The sequence below is a fragment of the Camelus bactrianus genome, chromosome 2 (genome assembly GCF_048773025.1).
Source record: "Camelus bactrianus isolate YW-2024 breed Bactrian camel chromosome 2, ASM4877302v1, whole genome shotgun sequence".
NCBI classification, from domain to species: Eukaryota; Metazoa; Chordata; class Mammalia; order Artiodactyla; family Camelidae; genus Camelus; species Camelus bactrianus.
Window position 1 is genome coordinate 120,657,417 of NC_133540.1, and position 17,921 is coordinate 120,675,337.

General features: G+C 41.3%; 1 protein-coding gene and 1 long non-coding RNA gene across 4 annotated transcripts in view; one reads left to right on the forward strand and one right to left on the reverse strand.

Annotated features, from left to right (window-relative positions):
• The window catches only part of LOC105075296 (cytosolic beta-glucosidase), a 102,121-nt gene extending 87,010 nt beyond the window's left edge, over nucleotides 1-15,111 (reverse strand). The window contains exon 1 of one of the 3 annotated variants that reach the window (XR_006727704.2): nucleotides 14,909-15,111. Coding sequence is in view for 1 of the 3 variants with exons in the window: in XM_010963050.3 (XP_010961352.2) it covers nucleotides 14,909-14,966 (58 nt within the window). In the remaining 2 variants the exon portion in view is untranslated. The remainder of the gene's footprint in view (nucleotides 1-14,908) is intronic. The other 2 variants (XR_006727705.2, XM_010963050.3) reach the window with 2 other exon arrangements.
• On the forward strand, nucleotides 15,087-17,541 carry LOC141574380 (uncharacterized). Its single transcript, XR_012501374.1, has 3 exons — nucleotides 15,087-15,166; nucleotides 15,637-15,730; nucleotides 17,447-17,541. It is a non-coding gene; the product is annotated as an uncharacterized LOC141574380 (long non-coding RNA).
• Nucleotides 17,542-17,921: the final 380 nt, after the last annotated feature.

Sequence of the window (17,921 nt, forward strand, 5' to 3'; positions counted from 1 at the left end):
TGACATACAAAAAAATTAATAAAATACCAAAAATTTGGAAGATTTATAAATTACTCACAAGTGTGACCACCATAAGAACATACTTTGCAAACCCCCAATCTCAGGGAGTGTAATTGACTGAGGGCCCCAGCTGCTGAGCCCTGAATTCCATTGCGTGTGCAGGATTTGGCTGTGAGGCACACTTCGCCAGGCTGATCCCAGTCACTAATGAATGTGGCAAGGATAGTGTTACAAGCCTGGACCAGGAAGATGTAGGACTCTTCTGACAGGCGACTTTGGATCAAGGACTCCCCAGAGACCTTTGTGAACATTCTTTGAGCCGCACTTAAGTCTAAATGCTTCACTCTAACTTCCCTTCTTCCTTCCCTCACTCCTTTACTCATCAGACCTGCATCCCAGCCTCTCCCAGCTCCCACTTCAGTTTCTCTCTTGGGCATTTCCCCCTAATAAATTTCTTGCATATTTAATCGCATCCTGGCATCTGCTTCTTGGAGGACCCAGACTAACACATCACCTGATTGCAATGATGATGGTGATGGTGATAACAGTGATGGTGATGGTGATAACATTAATGGTGATGATGGTGATGGTGATGGTTGTGGTGGTGATGCTGGTGATGATGATGGTGGTAGTCATGACAGTAGTGAAGATAACGACGATAAGGACTAACATTTATTGAGTTCTTTTAAAAAATATCAGGCCCTGTGCTAAGAGATTGCCTAAATTACTTCATGTACTACTCCCAATAACCTCCAAAACATAGATATTGCTCACCTGAGGGAAGTAAGTCTTTAAAAGGTTAAGTAACAAAAACAAGACCACATGACATGTGAAAGTCAAATTTGAACTCTTGTTTTTCCTAAGCCAGTGAAGTGTAGAAGCACTGGTGCCAGTGACTCCTACATTATATCACTTCTCTGTATTAATATTTCACAGCACAATTTTTCTGGATAGTTATTACATAGTTATAATTATACACAAAATAATAAATGTAGTAAGTTAAGACTTTTGTAAGAAATTGTATTCTTACTTGAACTTTCTGAAAACTAATCAGCTTTTTCTAAAGAAAACAATTGGTATAATAAAATGCACTTAAAAGGATTTATATCCCATAAGTGTCTTTCTAAGAAAAGATACCAGCTTGGAAATTGTAGCAGCTTGCTAATTCCAGAACAGAACTTTCCAATGGCAGCACAAGCCATTTAGAGTACTCTGAGGTTCCTCTGACTCATAAACTAATTGACTCTCTTCAAGGTCCCCCAGGAATCACTGGGTCAGTCTTCAGTCTTGGCAGATTTCTGCTAATGTCTTAAAACAACTCCCTGAATAGAGAGTATTCTGGAGTTTCCATGTAAAAGAATGATTGTAGTTGCTACAAATGGTTTCTACTGTATGCCAGTTGGCAGTATAAAGGTGTCTTCTGTCAGCAACCTCCCAAAAGAGTCTTCTTACATAAATATGCATCCTAATAAGAAAAGCACACCTGCCTTGCAAATAGAACTTTAAGACAAGTTATCAAGACATCACTCCCAAATAGGTTGTCCCTTCCAAAGACCCTCCAGCATGAAAGGAAAGTTACTGTTGCCCCTCACTGACTCGTCAGCTTGTCTCATCATTAAAATTCTGCTTCTACTGGAATCTGGATGGGGTCTGAGCAATAATTGTGATGCAACATATATGACAAGTGCCTCAATTTTGTAAAAACTGGAAAGACCCACTTTCTAACTTTCTCTAAACCAGCACGAACCTTTAGCTCTGACTCTTAAATGGGCAAGAAACTGAATCCCTAAATATTTTCTTAGCCTCTCAAAATCTACCACTTCCACAACCCCTTCCCTGAATGTTACAACTCAGAATATTAACCATACTCCTCAACCTTGAAACCACTTGTTGTTGGCATCACTCGGCTGGCTCTGAGTTCCATGTTGCCTTTTGTTGCTTTCTTTCTTGTGGACCTTATCCTATCATGTTCCCCCTCTGTCACTCATGATATTGACCATGTCGATCATCCTCCAGCCTCTACAAAATAAGGAACGTTCATCGATGTTTTAAAAACCATGTTCCCTGGAGAGGAGTCAGGAGTTGGCACGCGAGAAAGCAGCAGTAATGAGGGGAACACTGGGTGGATGGACACAGGTTCTCCCCACCCTTCCCTTCAACCAGAGAAACTCCATCTGTATCTGTTTTATTAAAGCTCTGAGTTAGAGTTTCTTTGAAAACCGAGTTCTGCTGCACTTAAAAATGTTTTAAAGCCACTGGACTAGAAGATTCCTAGTTTGTTCTGGTCATTCTCATATTCAGGAAGAATGTCAGTTCCTTGTGGGCTCTTCGGAGTCTTTTGAATTCTTTGACAGCACTTAATCCTGACTTTGCCACTTCGTCCTTTTTTGTCTCCGTCTACAGCCCTATTTCAAGCATTCTATCTTTTATCACCTGAACCATCAGCTCTACATTGCTAACTATTGGGAAATCTAACCCATAATGGAGATATGCATCTCCAGTCACTTCCCAGCGTTTCCATTTAAATACCCTAAATGATTCTCAAACCCAAACTGAACCAATTATATTTCTACCAAACAAACTCCAAACCTGCTCCCTCTCCTGTGTATTTTATTTCTATTCATAGCAACAGCAGCCAAAAACTTACGTAAACTATTATCACAAGTCCCCTTTGTCTTCCTCCTATTTCCTTCCCGTCCTACACTGTATTCATGAACATATCCTTTAGGGTCTCCCTCCATGATGTCTCTTTCTGCTTTTTTCTCCTTTCTGTCCCTGCCACCCAAATTCAGGCCTTCGTCATCATCTGCCTCATCGACTGCAATAGACTAGCAAGCTGTCCCTTTGCTTCCCCACCTCGTTCCTTCAGGGCATCCTCCGCACTGCTGTCAAAACTCTCCTAATATGCAGACTTGATCATATACTCCCTGTGCTGCAGAATATATTATGGCTACCAAGAACCTACCACTCATGATCCCAGTACCAACTCCTTAACCTGGTTCCTTATCTGCATCACGACATGGACCTATCCTACCTCCCTAGCTTCAGGTCCTGCCATTCACCCTCTCATCGGAAATCATAGCCTGTAGCATGCTTTCTCAAAGCATGGGCCAAATTAAGCACAATCATACAGAGCACTTAAAAAAATAAATGTAAATTCCTGGGTCCCATCTGTAAATATCATTATTACCTAACCTGGTATGAGACCCCAGAAATCTATATTTTTAACAAGAACTCCAGGTGATTCGAATAGATTCTAAAGTATGAGAATTCAAAATCATTTACCTACTTTACTAGAGGTGACTATAATATTACCCAAACATAACATAAGCATTCATACTTGTGTGCCTTGATTCAAAAGGTTTTCTCTGCTAATATGCCCCTCCTTGTGTCTTTCCCAGGAAAACAAAACAAACTTTCCCTTAAAAGCCTGATTTAGATGCCCATACAATCCTCCCCAACTTTATTCTTGTATCTCCCCCCCCGCTCCTTTGTTCCAAAACTATTTTGTTTGTTCTACGGTTAGAGTTGTCACATCATATCGCAGCCATGCGTCTGCCCCTCTCCCTCACTAGAATGCTGGATTAAAATGATGGTTTCATTTACCTTTTATACCTCCAGACTCTAGTACCCACAGTAAATAAATATCCAATTGGGATGAACTACATAGTACTAATTCAAGTAAATATCCATTCAATTTAATTACTAATTCATGCCAGGGAACCCAGGCCTCCAAGTACAACCTGGAGATACGCCTTTTCTGAATCTTCCTCCATAATTTCTCTCCAACCAGGAGAAAAACCACCCTCAAACAGCAAGCCAGCTAAACTATAGTTTTAGTATAGTTGTATCCAGTCTCTCTCTGAGCCACAGAGAGTTCACTGGGGTGACCCTGGAGAATGTCTGTATAGTTTCTATGCTGAGAACTCCTCTGTTCTCCTTTTGTCAGATCAGCTGGGCAACCAGAAGGTATGGCTTGCCTACTTTGCCAGTTTCTTGGTGCTACGAGGAACCAGAGGACACACTAGAGTCCTCGTCGCCATCTTACTCTTCACACAAACACAATAAGCAGTGGCCAAAGCCACTCTGCAGTACTCCACCCTGTGAAAGAGCCTTGGTCTCCCACGCGCTGGAGCAGAGTGGCTGATGGGCATCCCTAACCTGAGCCTGCCAGCTCGACCTGGATAATAATTCATAGGATCTATGAAGGCATGGGCCACCAAGAGGAAATACTGCTCTTTCAAAGATCACCCAGTGTGCGCCTGTATGATGGACTACAGTGACTCCAAAGGAAGAGTATTGTCTTTAGAGTAAATAATGCATTTTTCCCCAAGTCTCAGGGCCTGTATTTAAATGATTATTCATGGGTGTTGTGGGAGACTTTAAGCCTTAGCTTGGCAATTCCCAATATAAAAATGGGTAATGTTTCAAAAACCATGTTTACGAGTCACCTGCCCAGACACTCACCATTGCCTCTTATATTATTCCCAGGCCAACCCCCAAAAATCTATTTATCTCATTACACACCTGAAGGGCATTCAGCGACACCAACCCCTATTTACAAGATTGTTCCTTTGAGAGCATGTCCTCTAAATTCCCAGTCAGGTGACATGTAAATTCATTTCTCCCTGCATTCAGGGACGCATGAGGAAAGATGAAAGGATGAAAATGAGAGGAGACTGAGATCGGGTATTTCCAGAAATCAGAATCCTGTTCATCTTACACAAACATTCAAGAGTTGCCCTTCTCCACGTGGTTATTGCTCATTAGGGACAAAGAATTATAGCCTCCTCTTTCAAGAGAGAAATTTTCAGAATTCGAAGTAACTCCCACCCCTCTCCTCACTATCTAGTTGAAACATAAACATGGTAATAAGAGGATTTGACATTGAATCTGAAACAGCCCAACTTCTTGTCTGTATTTTCCGTGTTTCCCCTAACTCCATTCAGTACATATTTAGGATACAAATGATTAGTATACATTTTAAATAGGCTTTAAACGGGTGCATCATAGGAAATACTTTTCTAATTTGAATCAACTTAAAACCAAATGAATTTACAGTTTCAAAATATAAAATAGGCCCTTTTAGTTTAAAAAAAAAGAAGAAGAAAATCTAGCTTGTTTTTTTTTTCTATTATTAAAATGTAAAGGATTTTTTAAAATCTCATTTATTTTGTCAATTGATTCTGCTTAACACTCTTCAGCCCAGTCCACTCTCAATTATCCATGCTAAGGAAGGGGGATCAGTGGCCTGGATAATCTAAAACAGCAGCCAATTTTAAAAGCCCTTGTATCTGGCCCGGGCATACTTTACAATCAAACTCTGATTACTCACACTAATGAAAGGAAGGGCAGGCACCTTGAGAAAGATCCAAGGCCAAAACAGAAATGCTCAGCCTGTTTAGGGCACCTCAAGGCAGAGGCCCGCACAGCATAGTAGAAGGAAAACAAGGGGGCCCCAGCTGCTCCCGGGCCATCCCAAATACCAACACTTAGCCGCAATAGTCATATCAATACCTCTCATAACGTTAGACGTCTTTAAAAGCATGGAGTTACATCTAAATGTCCCCAGGTCAAAGGACATATTGTCCATGTTGTTCCAAATAGTTGATATCAAAATAAATTGTTCATATATACTAAAAACTTCTTTGGGGGGTTTCCTTTGCCACTCCTCACTCCCAGCCCCTTACTGTCTCTACCCAGTTCATAAAGCACACTCAGAACAGTAGCATGAAGGATGAAGATGAAAGAGGCAGTGGAGTGTGCTGCAGGAAAAAAAGATGCAGCCTGGAAGTTAGGAAGCCTGGATCTTTGTCCTCTGCTGGTCTGCGCTCATGCCAAAAGTCAGGTATGCACTCAAGCAGAGGGAACAGTGCGTGCAACGGTACATGAAGGTCATGGCACATTTAGAGAATGACCTGTGTTTCATCTTTGGTCAAAGAATAAGACACAAATGAAGAAGAAACAAGAGATGAAACTGGGCATGTAAAATTACAAAGGTAAAATTACAAATTTTTTTTATGCCATGCAAAAAGTTTTGAAATTATTCTGTAGAAAGACAATTTTTAAAAAGTTTAAATAATTGTTCAAATTTATTGAACACATACAGAAAATCTGATGTTCCTAAACACATTTAATATTTACGACAACCCCAAGAGAGGCACCTTTACTGTTCCCAGTTTACAAACGAGACAATGAGGCATGCGAAGCTTAGACGCCCCCCGAAGGGCACACAGCTGGTAAGTGGTGGAGTCAGGGTTCAAACCTAGTCTGTCTGATTTCAACGCTCATGCTGTCTCTCAAGAAATAAAACGAAGTGGTCAGAATTCTAAAAGACCATGCTAGAAGCAAAGTACAGGGGAGACTGGATGAGAGTGAAGGGAGGGAAGGGGAGTTTAAGACGACAAGAGACGGCGAGTCCCCAAGCCAGGGAAGGGGAGTAGTAACAGAGGAAAAAGGTGCGACCAAGAGGTTTAGCAGAGACAGAATGAGAAGTAATCGGTTAGCTAAAGGAGAGAGTAAGAGGAAGGGGCGAGCATGAGCTCCGTATTTCTGTCTTGGGTACTGTGTGACGACCTGATAATTTTTAAAGACTCCCTTAAGCTTGTGCTTCAGTGAACTTACCTGGAAAGCAACTCCTACCAGATGGGCAGGCCCAGGAAGGAACAGTACAAGTAACGCCTCTTTTTTTTTTTTTCAGTACAACACTGGCACATACTCATCCAAGTAAATATATGTCCTACCTTAACTGATGAATTTGGCGGTGACAAATTAATTTATGTATGGAAGTGCCGGACAGTACATAGCACCCTGCTCCAAACAAATGATTGAGATGCAGCAAATTTTCTTTTGTCTTTCAAAGTTGAATATATTGACTCACGTTTAGCTTTCTATGTAACATCCATGTGTACAGAAATAGAAAAGGGAGAAAGGGCACCAGAAAATGAAATAAGAGACAGACGTGTTACAGTTTATGAGGATATTTGCGTCTTACAGAAACCAAAACCTTTTCCAGAACGTTCCTATTAGGGTGAACAACAGTGTGTGATACCATGAAAGTCTGTGAATGTATAGAAAAAGACAGAGGTGCATACTCAAAATCTGAAAATATCTCCCTGGTTGATTTTTTTTTTTTTTGCTTGTTTTTATCTTTTAAATGTTCTACAGTTATTCTGTAGTACTGTCGTAGTACAAATAAAGCTTTTTTTCCTAAAAATATGTGATAGGCATCTATTCTGCATCTAGAACTTTACTGATAGAAAAGAATACACAGGCAGGCAGACTGTTATCAATAAATAACCCGCATGTGCCAACTGCCATGGCAACAGGTAACCTTTCAGCACTGCCCATGAATCTGACTGAGGTACTGTGAAAGTTGGTACATGGAGAATCTGTGTGTCCAGAATAAAGGGAGGTAAGAAATGACGAAAGGTGTAAACAGCTTAGGGTAGCCGACCCCAGAGGCAGGCATCTCGACATACAGCCTTTCCTGGTCATAGCATCCTTCTTCCACTTTGACTGTCCTCACACTGTCTGAATATTTCACTCTCTTGTTTCATAGTCTGAAATTCTCGGCTCCATGTTATCTCATCCTCTTTCTAAAAAGCATAGGACGAGAAAATTTCCAGAAGCTGGATGTGTTAGTGATAATGAGGAGGATGAAAAGGGCAAGAAGAAGAGGAGGGAATTCATTTGTTAATTTTGAATAATACCACATGGTTTATAAAGCACTTTTGTTATATAAATATATGTTAATAAGGACTTCCAGTTCAGGATGGGGAATGGAGAGTACATAGTTATTTCCTCTCCCTCACAACCCCATTGAAATGACAGTACATTTTTTAAAGAAAGGATTCACAACAGAGCTGAAAACAAAACCAAACCAAAAAAAAAAAAAAAAAAAAAGCCCCCAAAGAATACCACAATGACTAAAGTATTTCTGGCAAATAGAAAGAAAATAGGACTGAATTGTCTGAGAAATTAAAGCAAAGAATTGCAGCATAAATTCACGCTCTGAAGACGGCTAGTAGGATTAAGAGGGGTTACCCTGGAGAATCTGCGGGTCACCACTGCAGAGAGTGGAGCAGCCTCAGAGCAATCATCAGTAATTAATTAAAGGATTATCTGGCGTACTGCTGGCCTAGTTGGTTCCCGTCCGCCAGAAGCAGAGCTGTTGGTGCTGCCTTCACTCCATGTGGAAGTCCCAAGAAATGCTTAACAAAAGTGAAAGAGCTGACAGGAAAGGATTCCTCTCAAGGGTACAGAGACAATCAAGAAAAGTCGAACAAGCTCTAGAACAAAACACAGACTTAAAGGGGAGTGGGGATGGGAAACAAAAGTCAAAAACAAACGGTCAGAGAAAGTCAAATACCGTATGGTCTCATTTACATGTGGAATCTAAGAGAACAGAAAAAGCCAGACTTACAGAAAAAGAATTTGTGCCTTCCAGAGATGGGAGGTGGGGGAAGGGGAATTGGATGAAGGTGGTCAGAAGGTACAACTTCCAGTTATAAGAGAAATAAATGCTGAGGATGTCACATACAACATGATGACTACAGTGAACACTGTTGTGTGCTATATTTGAAAGTTGCTAAGAGAGTAGATTCTAAAAATTTGCATCACAAGTAAAAAGCTTTTATTTTTTATCTTTTTTTTTAATATCTAAAGGAGATAATGTATGTTAATTAATCTTACTGTGGTAATCATTTGACAGTTCAAGTCATTACACTGCACATTAAATTCATACAGTGCTGTATATCAATTATATTTCAAACTGAAGAAAAAGAAAGACATAATAAAAACATTTTTTAAAAGCAAGCAAAAACACTTTTTAAAAAGTCCTCATTATCTGGCAATTGTTGAGGTTCCCCAAATCCTGGCTCCCTTCTCTCACACACATGGTCCTCTAGGAGAAGACGGACAGTCAACATGTCCCACCTGCTTACACAGAATCCTGCTGCTTACAGAGTCAGCGATGTTTCAGTTCATAGAACTACTTAACTTTCAAAGGAAGCCTAGCTCAGCTACTAATATCAACATATTCTTTCATTCAGAAACATAAATGTATATTCAAGGATCACCATCCTTTTGACAAAAACAAATAGCATGAAAGGTAAGAACCCAAATAAACAAATAACCCAAAGATTTCAAAGTGATACAAGAAAGGAAAAAAACTTAATTTTTTTTAAAAAAACAAAACATGACTTCCTGGAAATTAAGCAATTAAAGAATTAAGAATGCATTCTTAAAACTTAAAAATAGGGGGAAGCTATAGCTCAGAGGTAGAGTGTATGCTTAGCATGCACGAGGTCCTGGGTTCAATCCCCAGTACCTTCATTTTCAAAAGTCCAAACTAAAACTTTAAAATATGATTGCCATAATTAAATATTCAATAGTGGGGATGAAAAATAGAATGAACAAAACTAATGTCCAAATGAGTACTCTGGAAGAGAAAGTGGAGGAAATCAACACAGATTCAAATAAGCACAAAATGTAAAAAAAAAAAAAAAAAAAAAAATCCTCCAATACTTATCCAACGAAATTTCAAAAAAAGAGATGAGCATTAGGAATTTTGCAGGTGAGAAATCTAAACCTTGAAGAAGTTAAGTGATTGACTCTCCAGCAGTTCACAGGTAGAATGTGATATATTCCAGATGTATCCCACTCGTAAGCCCAAAGCTGAAATTCAGTCAGTACGTGGAAGGGTGGCCCTAAGGCCTGACTATAGCTGGCGCCCATTCTGACTAGTTAATGTGGGTGCCATGCTAGTCAAATCAGTTAGTGAGAGCCCCTCTACTCCTAATGGTCAGTGAAGATGCTGATGCTAGTCTGTCCCATGCCAGGTGCTTATAACTGGCATCCACTCTCAATAGTCAATGCAGGTGCCAGTCTAGCCTAACCCATTGTGTACTGCCAGCATCTGACTGGTCAGTGTATCAGCCAATGAATATCTGAATATCATCCCTGCCAAAGCCCGCACTTGTTCGATGATGCCTACATAATTTCACAGGACAATCAAAATAGGGGACAACTATAGAGTTTTTGTGGAGCTCATATTTTTAACTGGGGAAAAGAAATGAGGGTAGTTTCTGTCATCTCAGCTTTTAAGCTATGAGAAATTTCATGGATACATGCCCACCTCTCTTCTTCCTTTTTCCTTACACATCAAGAACTAAATGACTATGCTTTTAAGTCTGTTCCCACTCCTTTCTTAGGTGGTCCTCACAAAGGGCAGACCTATCTGATGAGTCTCATTCTAGAAAATTACCAAGGGTAGCCAAGAGATCAAGTCTCAAACTGGGATGTTTACTCCAAGGGGTTTAGTAGAAACAAGGTACACAGCTAAAATCAATTGAATGGAGAAAGCAAACAGGAAGTAGTCTAGAGAAATACGGGGTCTGTGCTGACACCTACAGCAGGTGGATAAAATGTGCCTCTAGCTCAGGTTTGTATGGACCAGTTGAGTTTTTAAAAGGTAACAGGGAAGAAACAGCCTGAATAAAATCACTACAAACTGGGCCTAAAACCAATGAATTCAGCTGCCTTGTTTGTGTTCCCATTTGTGTACTACAAAAATAACCCCAAGTTCCTCAACTATAGGATTTCATCTTTGCCACACCAAGGCAAACAGATGGTCAAAGTTTGAGGCCAGCCCAATATCTACCAACATAAAAACGAAGTCAACGTTAAATCAAAGCATAAACATTACATTGATATACAGTGCAGTGTCAAGGGTTGATAATGGCAGTCATAAAACTGAGACTTTTGCTTCCTTAAGAACCACAAACTCAGATCCCAACAGGAGGTGTTAGCAGGTAGTTTAGACTTTGCTTAGGATTTGTGAGATTTTGCAGAGCATGTCTACCCCTTAAGAGCCTTCCCTGAAATCACTGGGAGTTATAAGCTCCTAAGAGCTGTAGAATCAGGTCCTAAATGTTATTTTTATAGTCCCTCTGTGGCCTACCAAGGATGTAAACAAAATACCACTGAGCTTCCTGCTGTTTTGTGCCTCATGTTCCCTCCAGCCAAAAGCACTGGCACAGTCGGCTCCACAAAGGGTTAAAAATCATGGGACTGTTTCTGTACTTGAAAATACTGCAGGAGACTGACTCCCTTCTGTACGAATGATGATTATCTGCATTTTCTTCCCTGTCTCTTCGACTAACAAATTCATTTTTACAGGGTTTACAATGTTCTTTACAACTCACCTGAAGCACATAATTTTCCCCCTGCTTATTTATTTATTTATTGTTTATTATTTATTTATTAGATTTATATTGTGCTTTCCTTCAAAAGGCTCAAGGCACCACACAGTCAACTCTGATATTAAAAAGATTACATTAAACTTGTCTTAAAAACCATAGCGAGAGGAGTGGCCAGCATGGAGGTGGAAGGGACTTGGACAAAGGCAGGAAGAAGGAAAAGCTACGGATCTGGTGAAATATGCAAGTGAATAATCAGTATGTTCGGAGGCCCAGTGCCCCTGTCCTGCCCTTTCTGGCCAGTGCCTTTGACGGAGTCAAAATACCTCCATTTCTGTGTGGGGGTGGGGCGTGGGCCTGGGAGGGATGGGGAAAGGGTGGAGTCTGCTATTTCTCTGGGCTCCTCCAGAGAGGGTGTCTGAAAACAAAGATACCTACACAGACAATGTGTTTTGAAAATCACTGGAAAAAGATACATAGTGATGTTTTATAATATATCACAGAGATAGATGGGTTTTTTTTAGAAATGCAATTCATGCTCAATCCTCAGTCCTGCTGAGTGTCAATGACTTCCAACAGCTCTGTAGACTTTCAAGGCCAGGGTAGCCCAAAAGTTCAGAGATTCTCAGAATCACAAAGCGACAGGGTGACCTCAGCTTTTAAGTCCCAGGCCATGTTGATTTAACAAAACCACGTGTTGACCTCCCGCACTTGTGATCCTTGCAGTGGTGGAAGGGGTAGTTGAACAGTAACTCTCCCAGCAGCTGCCGGTAGAACTGGCCAAGAATGAGCAAGAAGGGAGTAAATTCTAATTTGCAGTCCAAAGAAGAAGTGACCACTCCCAGTAAAAGGAGCACACGATCCTATCAGTACAGAGCGGGAGAGAATCCAGCCAGGAGAAAGAACAGCATCATCGCCCTCATCGTGACTATTACTATTACTATAATTAACAGCGTTGTTGTTGTTGTAATTGCTATTGAGTGGGTACTACGTGCCAAGCATGCTTGTGTGACAGTTGTATATGCTGACCTCTTTAATCCCCAGAACAAACCTACAGAGCACAATGACCATTTCATTAATTTTACAGATAAGGAAACTGAGGCTTAAAGAAGTTACTTGCCCAAAGTCACTCAGCTAGGAAGTGCCTGAGCTAGGATTCAAACCCAGCACAAAAGGATAGGTAAGAGCTCTTAGGTAGAAACCAAGCAAACATACAAAAAGCATCTGTGAGTTGACAAAAAGAAAAGGCACATTGAATTAATTTCCCCTCTGAAAGCTGTTGATAAAGAGTTAACAGCACAATAGCATATTAGGGACCACAAATGAAGATCTTAAAATGAGGCAGCAGCAAGCCCAGTGGAGACAGAAGAGACACAGCAACACTGAGACCCTGTGAAGAGAGGAGCTCAGAAGGGAAGTAATGTTGTCCCCAGGGTTTGAGCGAGCAGGATCTGCAAGGTGGTAACTGAAACCCACCGTGTTGTCTTGTATAACTGATTGCGCATTTGAGACAAGTTAACAGTGGGGTTCTATAGTGAGTCATTCTCAGTAATCTTTTTGTGACTTCCCCTACCTAAATATAAATACCATACATTGAGCAATTACTAAGCACCAAGCATCGAACATATATCATTTTATATAAACCTCACAGCAACATTATAAGGTAGATACCATAATTATCCCATCTTACAGATAAGCAGGCATAGAGAAATTTGAGAAACCTTCCTAGAGTCATACAGAGTTGGGAAAAGGTAGAGATGGACCCCAGATCCAGGAAGTCTGGCTCCAGAGCTCAATGTCCTAGTCTCCATGCTATGTTCCTTCTAGAATCTGATTCTGTGCACTCCATCCCAGGGCTCTACTACCCCTTCTCACTTCTGCCTACCCTCTCTTCTGAGAAGGAAACTAGCCAACATTGTGTCTCTTGTATTCACTCCTAGAGGGCCAGCCTCATCAAGTCACCCACCATGACCAACTGGAAATTATCTGGGAAAAGATGAAAGAAGATGCCAAAGAGAGACAAAGTGACATGGAACCCCTGCTAACCTGGACATTCCCAGACATGCTTTTGAAAGTGCCTTATATCCCAGAGCATATATGCGTCATAATGTACACAGTCCCCACTGAAGATGTCTTCTACATGGCAGCTGCTGCAATTATTATAGCAGAGCTCCTTGATTCTCATTTCTGGAGGTCTGGGAAATGGCACCTGAGGCTGGGGATCATAAGTAACATGGATTATGCCAGGATCAACCGGCACTCTGTCTAGAAAAATCTTCCCCATCTTCAAATGGCTGACTCCTCATCCTTAAAGTTTTAGATTAAATGACAATAACTCACAGAGGCCGTCCTTGATCACCCAACCTCTTTCACAAAACCCTTTCCCAAAACAACCTGTTATCACTGTAGCTCTTACCATAAGCGGTAATTACTTCATTTATTAACTTACTTGGTTTAGTGGATGTACTTGTTTGCTAGGGCCACCATAACAAATACCGCAAATGGGGTGGTTTCAACAACAAAACCATATTCTCTCTCAGTTCTAGAGGCTAGAAGTCAAAAATCGAGGTATCAGCAGGGCCATGTTCCCTCTGAGATGCCAGACAGAACCCTTCCTTGTCTCTCCTAGCTTTCAGTGGTGGCCGTCGGGCCTTGGTGGCCTTTGGTTCACTGCTGTGCCCCTCGAATACCTGCCTCTGTTGTCACATGGCATTCTCCATATGTACTTCTGTCTGTGCCCAAAGTTCCCTCTTTTTATAAGGGCACCGGTCATATTGGATTGAGGCCCCACTCTACTCCAGTGTGACCTGATCTTCACTTAGCTAATGACGTCTTCAAACGGCTAGTTCTGGCCCTCAGAACTGTGAGAAAATAAATCTCTGTCTTTAAACCTCCCAGTTTATGGTCATTTGCTACAGCAGCCCAAGGAAAATGCTACAAGACACTCTCTTCACTTTGTTTAACTCTGGGTTAAACGCATTTATTTGACCAAATAAGTATTTTCCACATTTATTTTGACCAAATAAATATTCTCCCATGATAGCTATTAACAATCTGGGGTAGAAAAAGATAGACAGACAGACAGACAGACAGACAGATGTGAAATGCTAATCTAATCTTCCCATTTTACATGGGAAGACACGAAGGCTCGGGGAGGATGGCAGAGCCACACACTCATTCATGGTGGGATGGAGAACTCAGAGGCCCAGCTCCCTTCTAAGTGCTTTTTCAGGGGTTCCCCTTTACTTCCCAGCTGCCCGGGAAATGGGGGTGCATTGTGGTCACCAGAAAAAGAACAGGGCTCAACTGAGGAGCCACCTTCAAGATGTCTCTTGGGCCCTCTGAAGGTATTTATGCAATCTTTTCTAGCCAATGGGAGAAACTGTTATCTTTTTTAGGGGGGTCACAGCAAATGTGTTCAAGAAACCAGTGATGAAAACAGCTGGTCCAGGGTACACCAATGTCTCAGATAAGCTGGAATTAACCAAAAATACAGCTGTAGCTGGGTCTTCAGCCCTCACCACCCCGAACTTTGTGCCTAAGGAGAGGGACATGGGAGCTCAAGCCTCTCCTTTGCAAAAAGCAACAGCTTCATTTATGCAGTTACAGGCACTCTGATCCTTGGGCTTCTCTTCTTTTTGCCTCCTGGGCCCCACCCTCTTCCCCAGGCATACAAAGCCCCCAGAAGTAACCCATCCCAGCCTTACCTTCCACTTGATAAGCTGAGGTGGCTGCCCCCCAACCAAATCCCGCAGGGAAAGCCATGCTTTCAGAAGACAGCCGACTGGAACACAGACAACGGAGCTGTACAATTTATCAGAGTTGCCCAGCAGTTGCTCAAACAGGAAGTGAACTTTCATACCACCTGAAGTCTCGGAAAGCAAACGAGTATACAAACAAGGGAGCCTGGTTAAAGGATCCTGCCAGACTGGCTACAGCCTTGATATGAAGACACTTTGTGCAGGGTGAGAATTTGCACTTTCTCCCCCGGGCACTCTCTGATTCTTAACAGAGCTGGATCAGCCCGGGTGCTGACCAAGTCCTGCTTTGGCAGGACACCCATTTATCTAATCTTTTCCCTTTTAACGAAATGCATGGACATTGTTTTTAAAAGTTACATAATCCTGCTAGAACTTTCACTTGGCTGATTCCTCCCAATTCCTCATCCAAGGTGGAGGGTATAGTTCAAGTGGTAAAGCGCATGCTTAGCGTGCATAAGGTCCTGGGTTCAATCCCCAGTACCTCCTCTAGTAAATAAATAAATAAATAAATAAGTAAACCTAATTACCTCCCCTCAACACACATACGAAAAAAAAAACCCAATTCCTCATCCTCACTCCCTAAAGGTAACCATCTTCAACTGTTTCTTCTAGTATTTATTCCTATGTTGGCTAAATAATAGGCTGAGACTGGTGCTTCTTGATTTGTTTTTCAGTTTGAAACAGTAACTACTGACTTCTGGATATAGGCCTGGAAAACCCTAGCACATGCGCCCGAGATCTCTTCCCCTCCTCCATCCACCCAACATGGTAAGACTATCTTTTCTGTTTGAGTAAATATCCAGTATTTACATCACTGTGACTGTGTACGGTTCAGAGCTGAGTCATGTGGAATACCATGCTTACATGCAACTTTTTATTTTCTCTGGGATTCATTGACTGTCCGGTTTTTATTTGTAACTTCCTCTATCCTTATCACCAAATCATCCCCAAGCCGTCTGATAGAGCCACGAATCTCCGAGTTGTTTAGACACCTCTGTTTTGCTGCTCCGTCCCGCACTGTCGGTTTCTTAGGTAGCTGCAGAGCAATGGGGTCTGCAGCCTCCTTCACCGGTCTCCTGGGCTCTCCCCCAGCTGTTCTCTCTCTCCTTTTAAAGAAGCAAATCCTTGAAGAACTTTCTGATGAAAGGGGAATGGGAGGTACATTTTCTTTTTTTTTGAAACTCCGTAGTTCTGCAATTGTCTCTATTCTAAGCTCACATTTGACAGGTAGTTTGGCTGCTATGGGATTTCACGATGGAAATAATGTTCACCTAGAATTTTGAAAGCATTGGTTTATGGCTTTCCAGCTTCCAGCATGACCACGAGATGCTGGACAACATTCCAAGGCCTGACCTTTCATATGTAACCTGTTTTGTGCCCCAGCTCACCCTCCCTGCTGCCCAAGCTCCCACACCTGAAGTTTCACAGTCATGTGCCTTGATGGGAAACTTCTCACCCACTCTGCCAGCCACGCAGTGTGTGTGGACTGTGGTCATGCAGAAAGTTGACAATGGGGGAAGCTGGGAGAGGGGTAACAGGAAAGCTCTAGTTGTCTTCGCAACTTTTCTGCACATCTAAAATTGATCCAGAATTAAAAGTTTATTTTTGAAATGCCTGTGGAGAGTGGAGTTAGGAAAAATCAAAGTGAGGAAAGTTACTTATTCAGTTCCCCCAAGACAGTGCTAAATCACCCTACACTGTGTAATGACAGGAACACAAGCTTGGAACGAGGTGTAGCTAGGTCGAAATTCTACCCTCTCCATTTATCCTAATCCTAAGAAAAAAGAAGAGGTAAACCACAAAAGGAAATGAGGGAAGACATTTAAGGGTATACGTTTGGTGAAATAAACATCAAAAATACAGGGCATGCTGTTAAATTGAGCCTCTATAATCACTCAGTTCTGAAGCAATCATCATAAATTGAATGAAAAAAATAAATATTAAAATATTTTCATGATGGAACACTAGATGGCAGTATTGCAATTTTTTTTAGGTTTACAAGTTGATGTATGAAGAGTCGTTAAAATTTAGTTATCCCACCAATGGCCTTCTACCCCATTACCCCTAGCTAATTGCTACTGCCCTTCTAATGATTTTTCTCCAAAAAGAAGAACCTGCCTTCTCAGCGCTCCACACTTTCTGAAATTATTTGACCACAAATGGCAGAATTTAATTTTTCTCACTCTAACGGGATTCTCCTGTATAGCATCCCCAACCAAGCATTTGGTGCCAGGGCCTCTTTATGTTCTTAAAAAGAACTGAAGGCCCTAAAGAGCCTTTTTAATTATAGGTGATATTTATCAATATTTACTCTCTTTGAAATTGAAGCTGAGATTTTAAAAATATTTCCTTATGACTTCATTTAAAATAGCAATAAAAAGCATGTGATAATAAATGTTTTATGAAAAATAATCATATAATCTAAAGCAAAAAATACTTACAGTGTCTTGCATTTTTGCAAATCTCTTTTATGCCTGCCTTAAGAGAAAACAGCTGGATGTTTATATCTGCTTCTTATTTGATTCACTGCCTCTGGAAAACTCCACTGTACACTCAGAGAAGAACAAAGATGAGAGTGAAAAAGGCAAGTCATGTCTTAGTACAAAAATGGGCCCCCAAAAGGGTCTCGAGGGTCCCAGAGGAATCTTAGCTCTCCTGGCATTCTCTCCAGTACCTTCCATTGCTTCCTACAGTCTCTCCGTATTCTCACCTTGCAGAGAGCTCATTCTACTAACACTCCCCACACTAAAGCCCTTATGGCTACAAGACCTATAAATCTGGGGGAGGGCACAGCTCAGTGGTAGAAAGCACACCTAGCATGCACGAGGTCCTGGTTCAGTCCCTCGTACCTCCATTAAATAAATAAATAAACCTAATTACTACCCCCCACAAAAAGCAAATAAAAATAAAAAATAATTTTTTGAAAGACTTATGAATTTGCAGCCCTAATCTTGGGTTA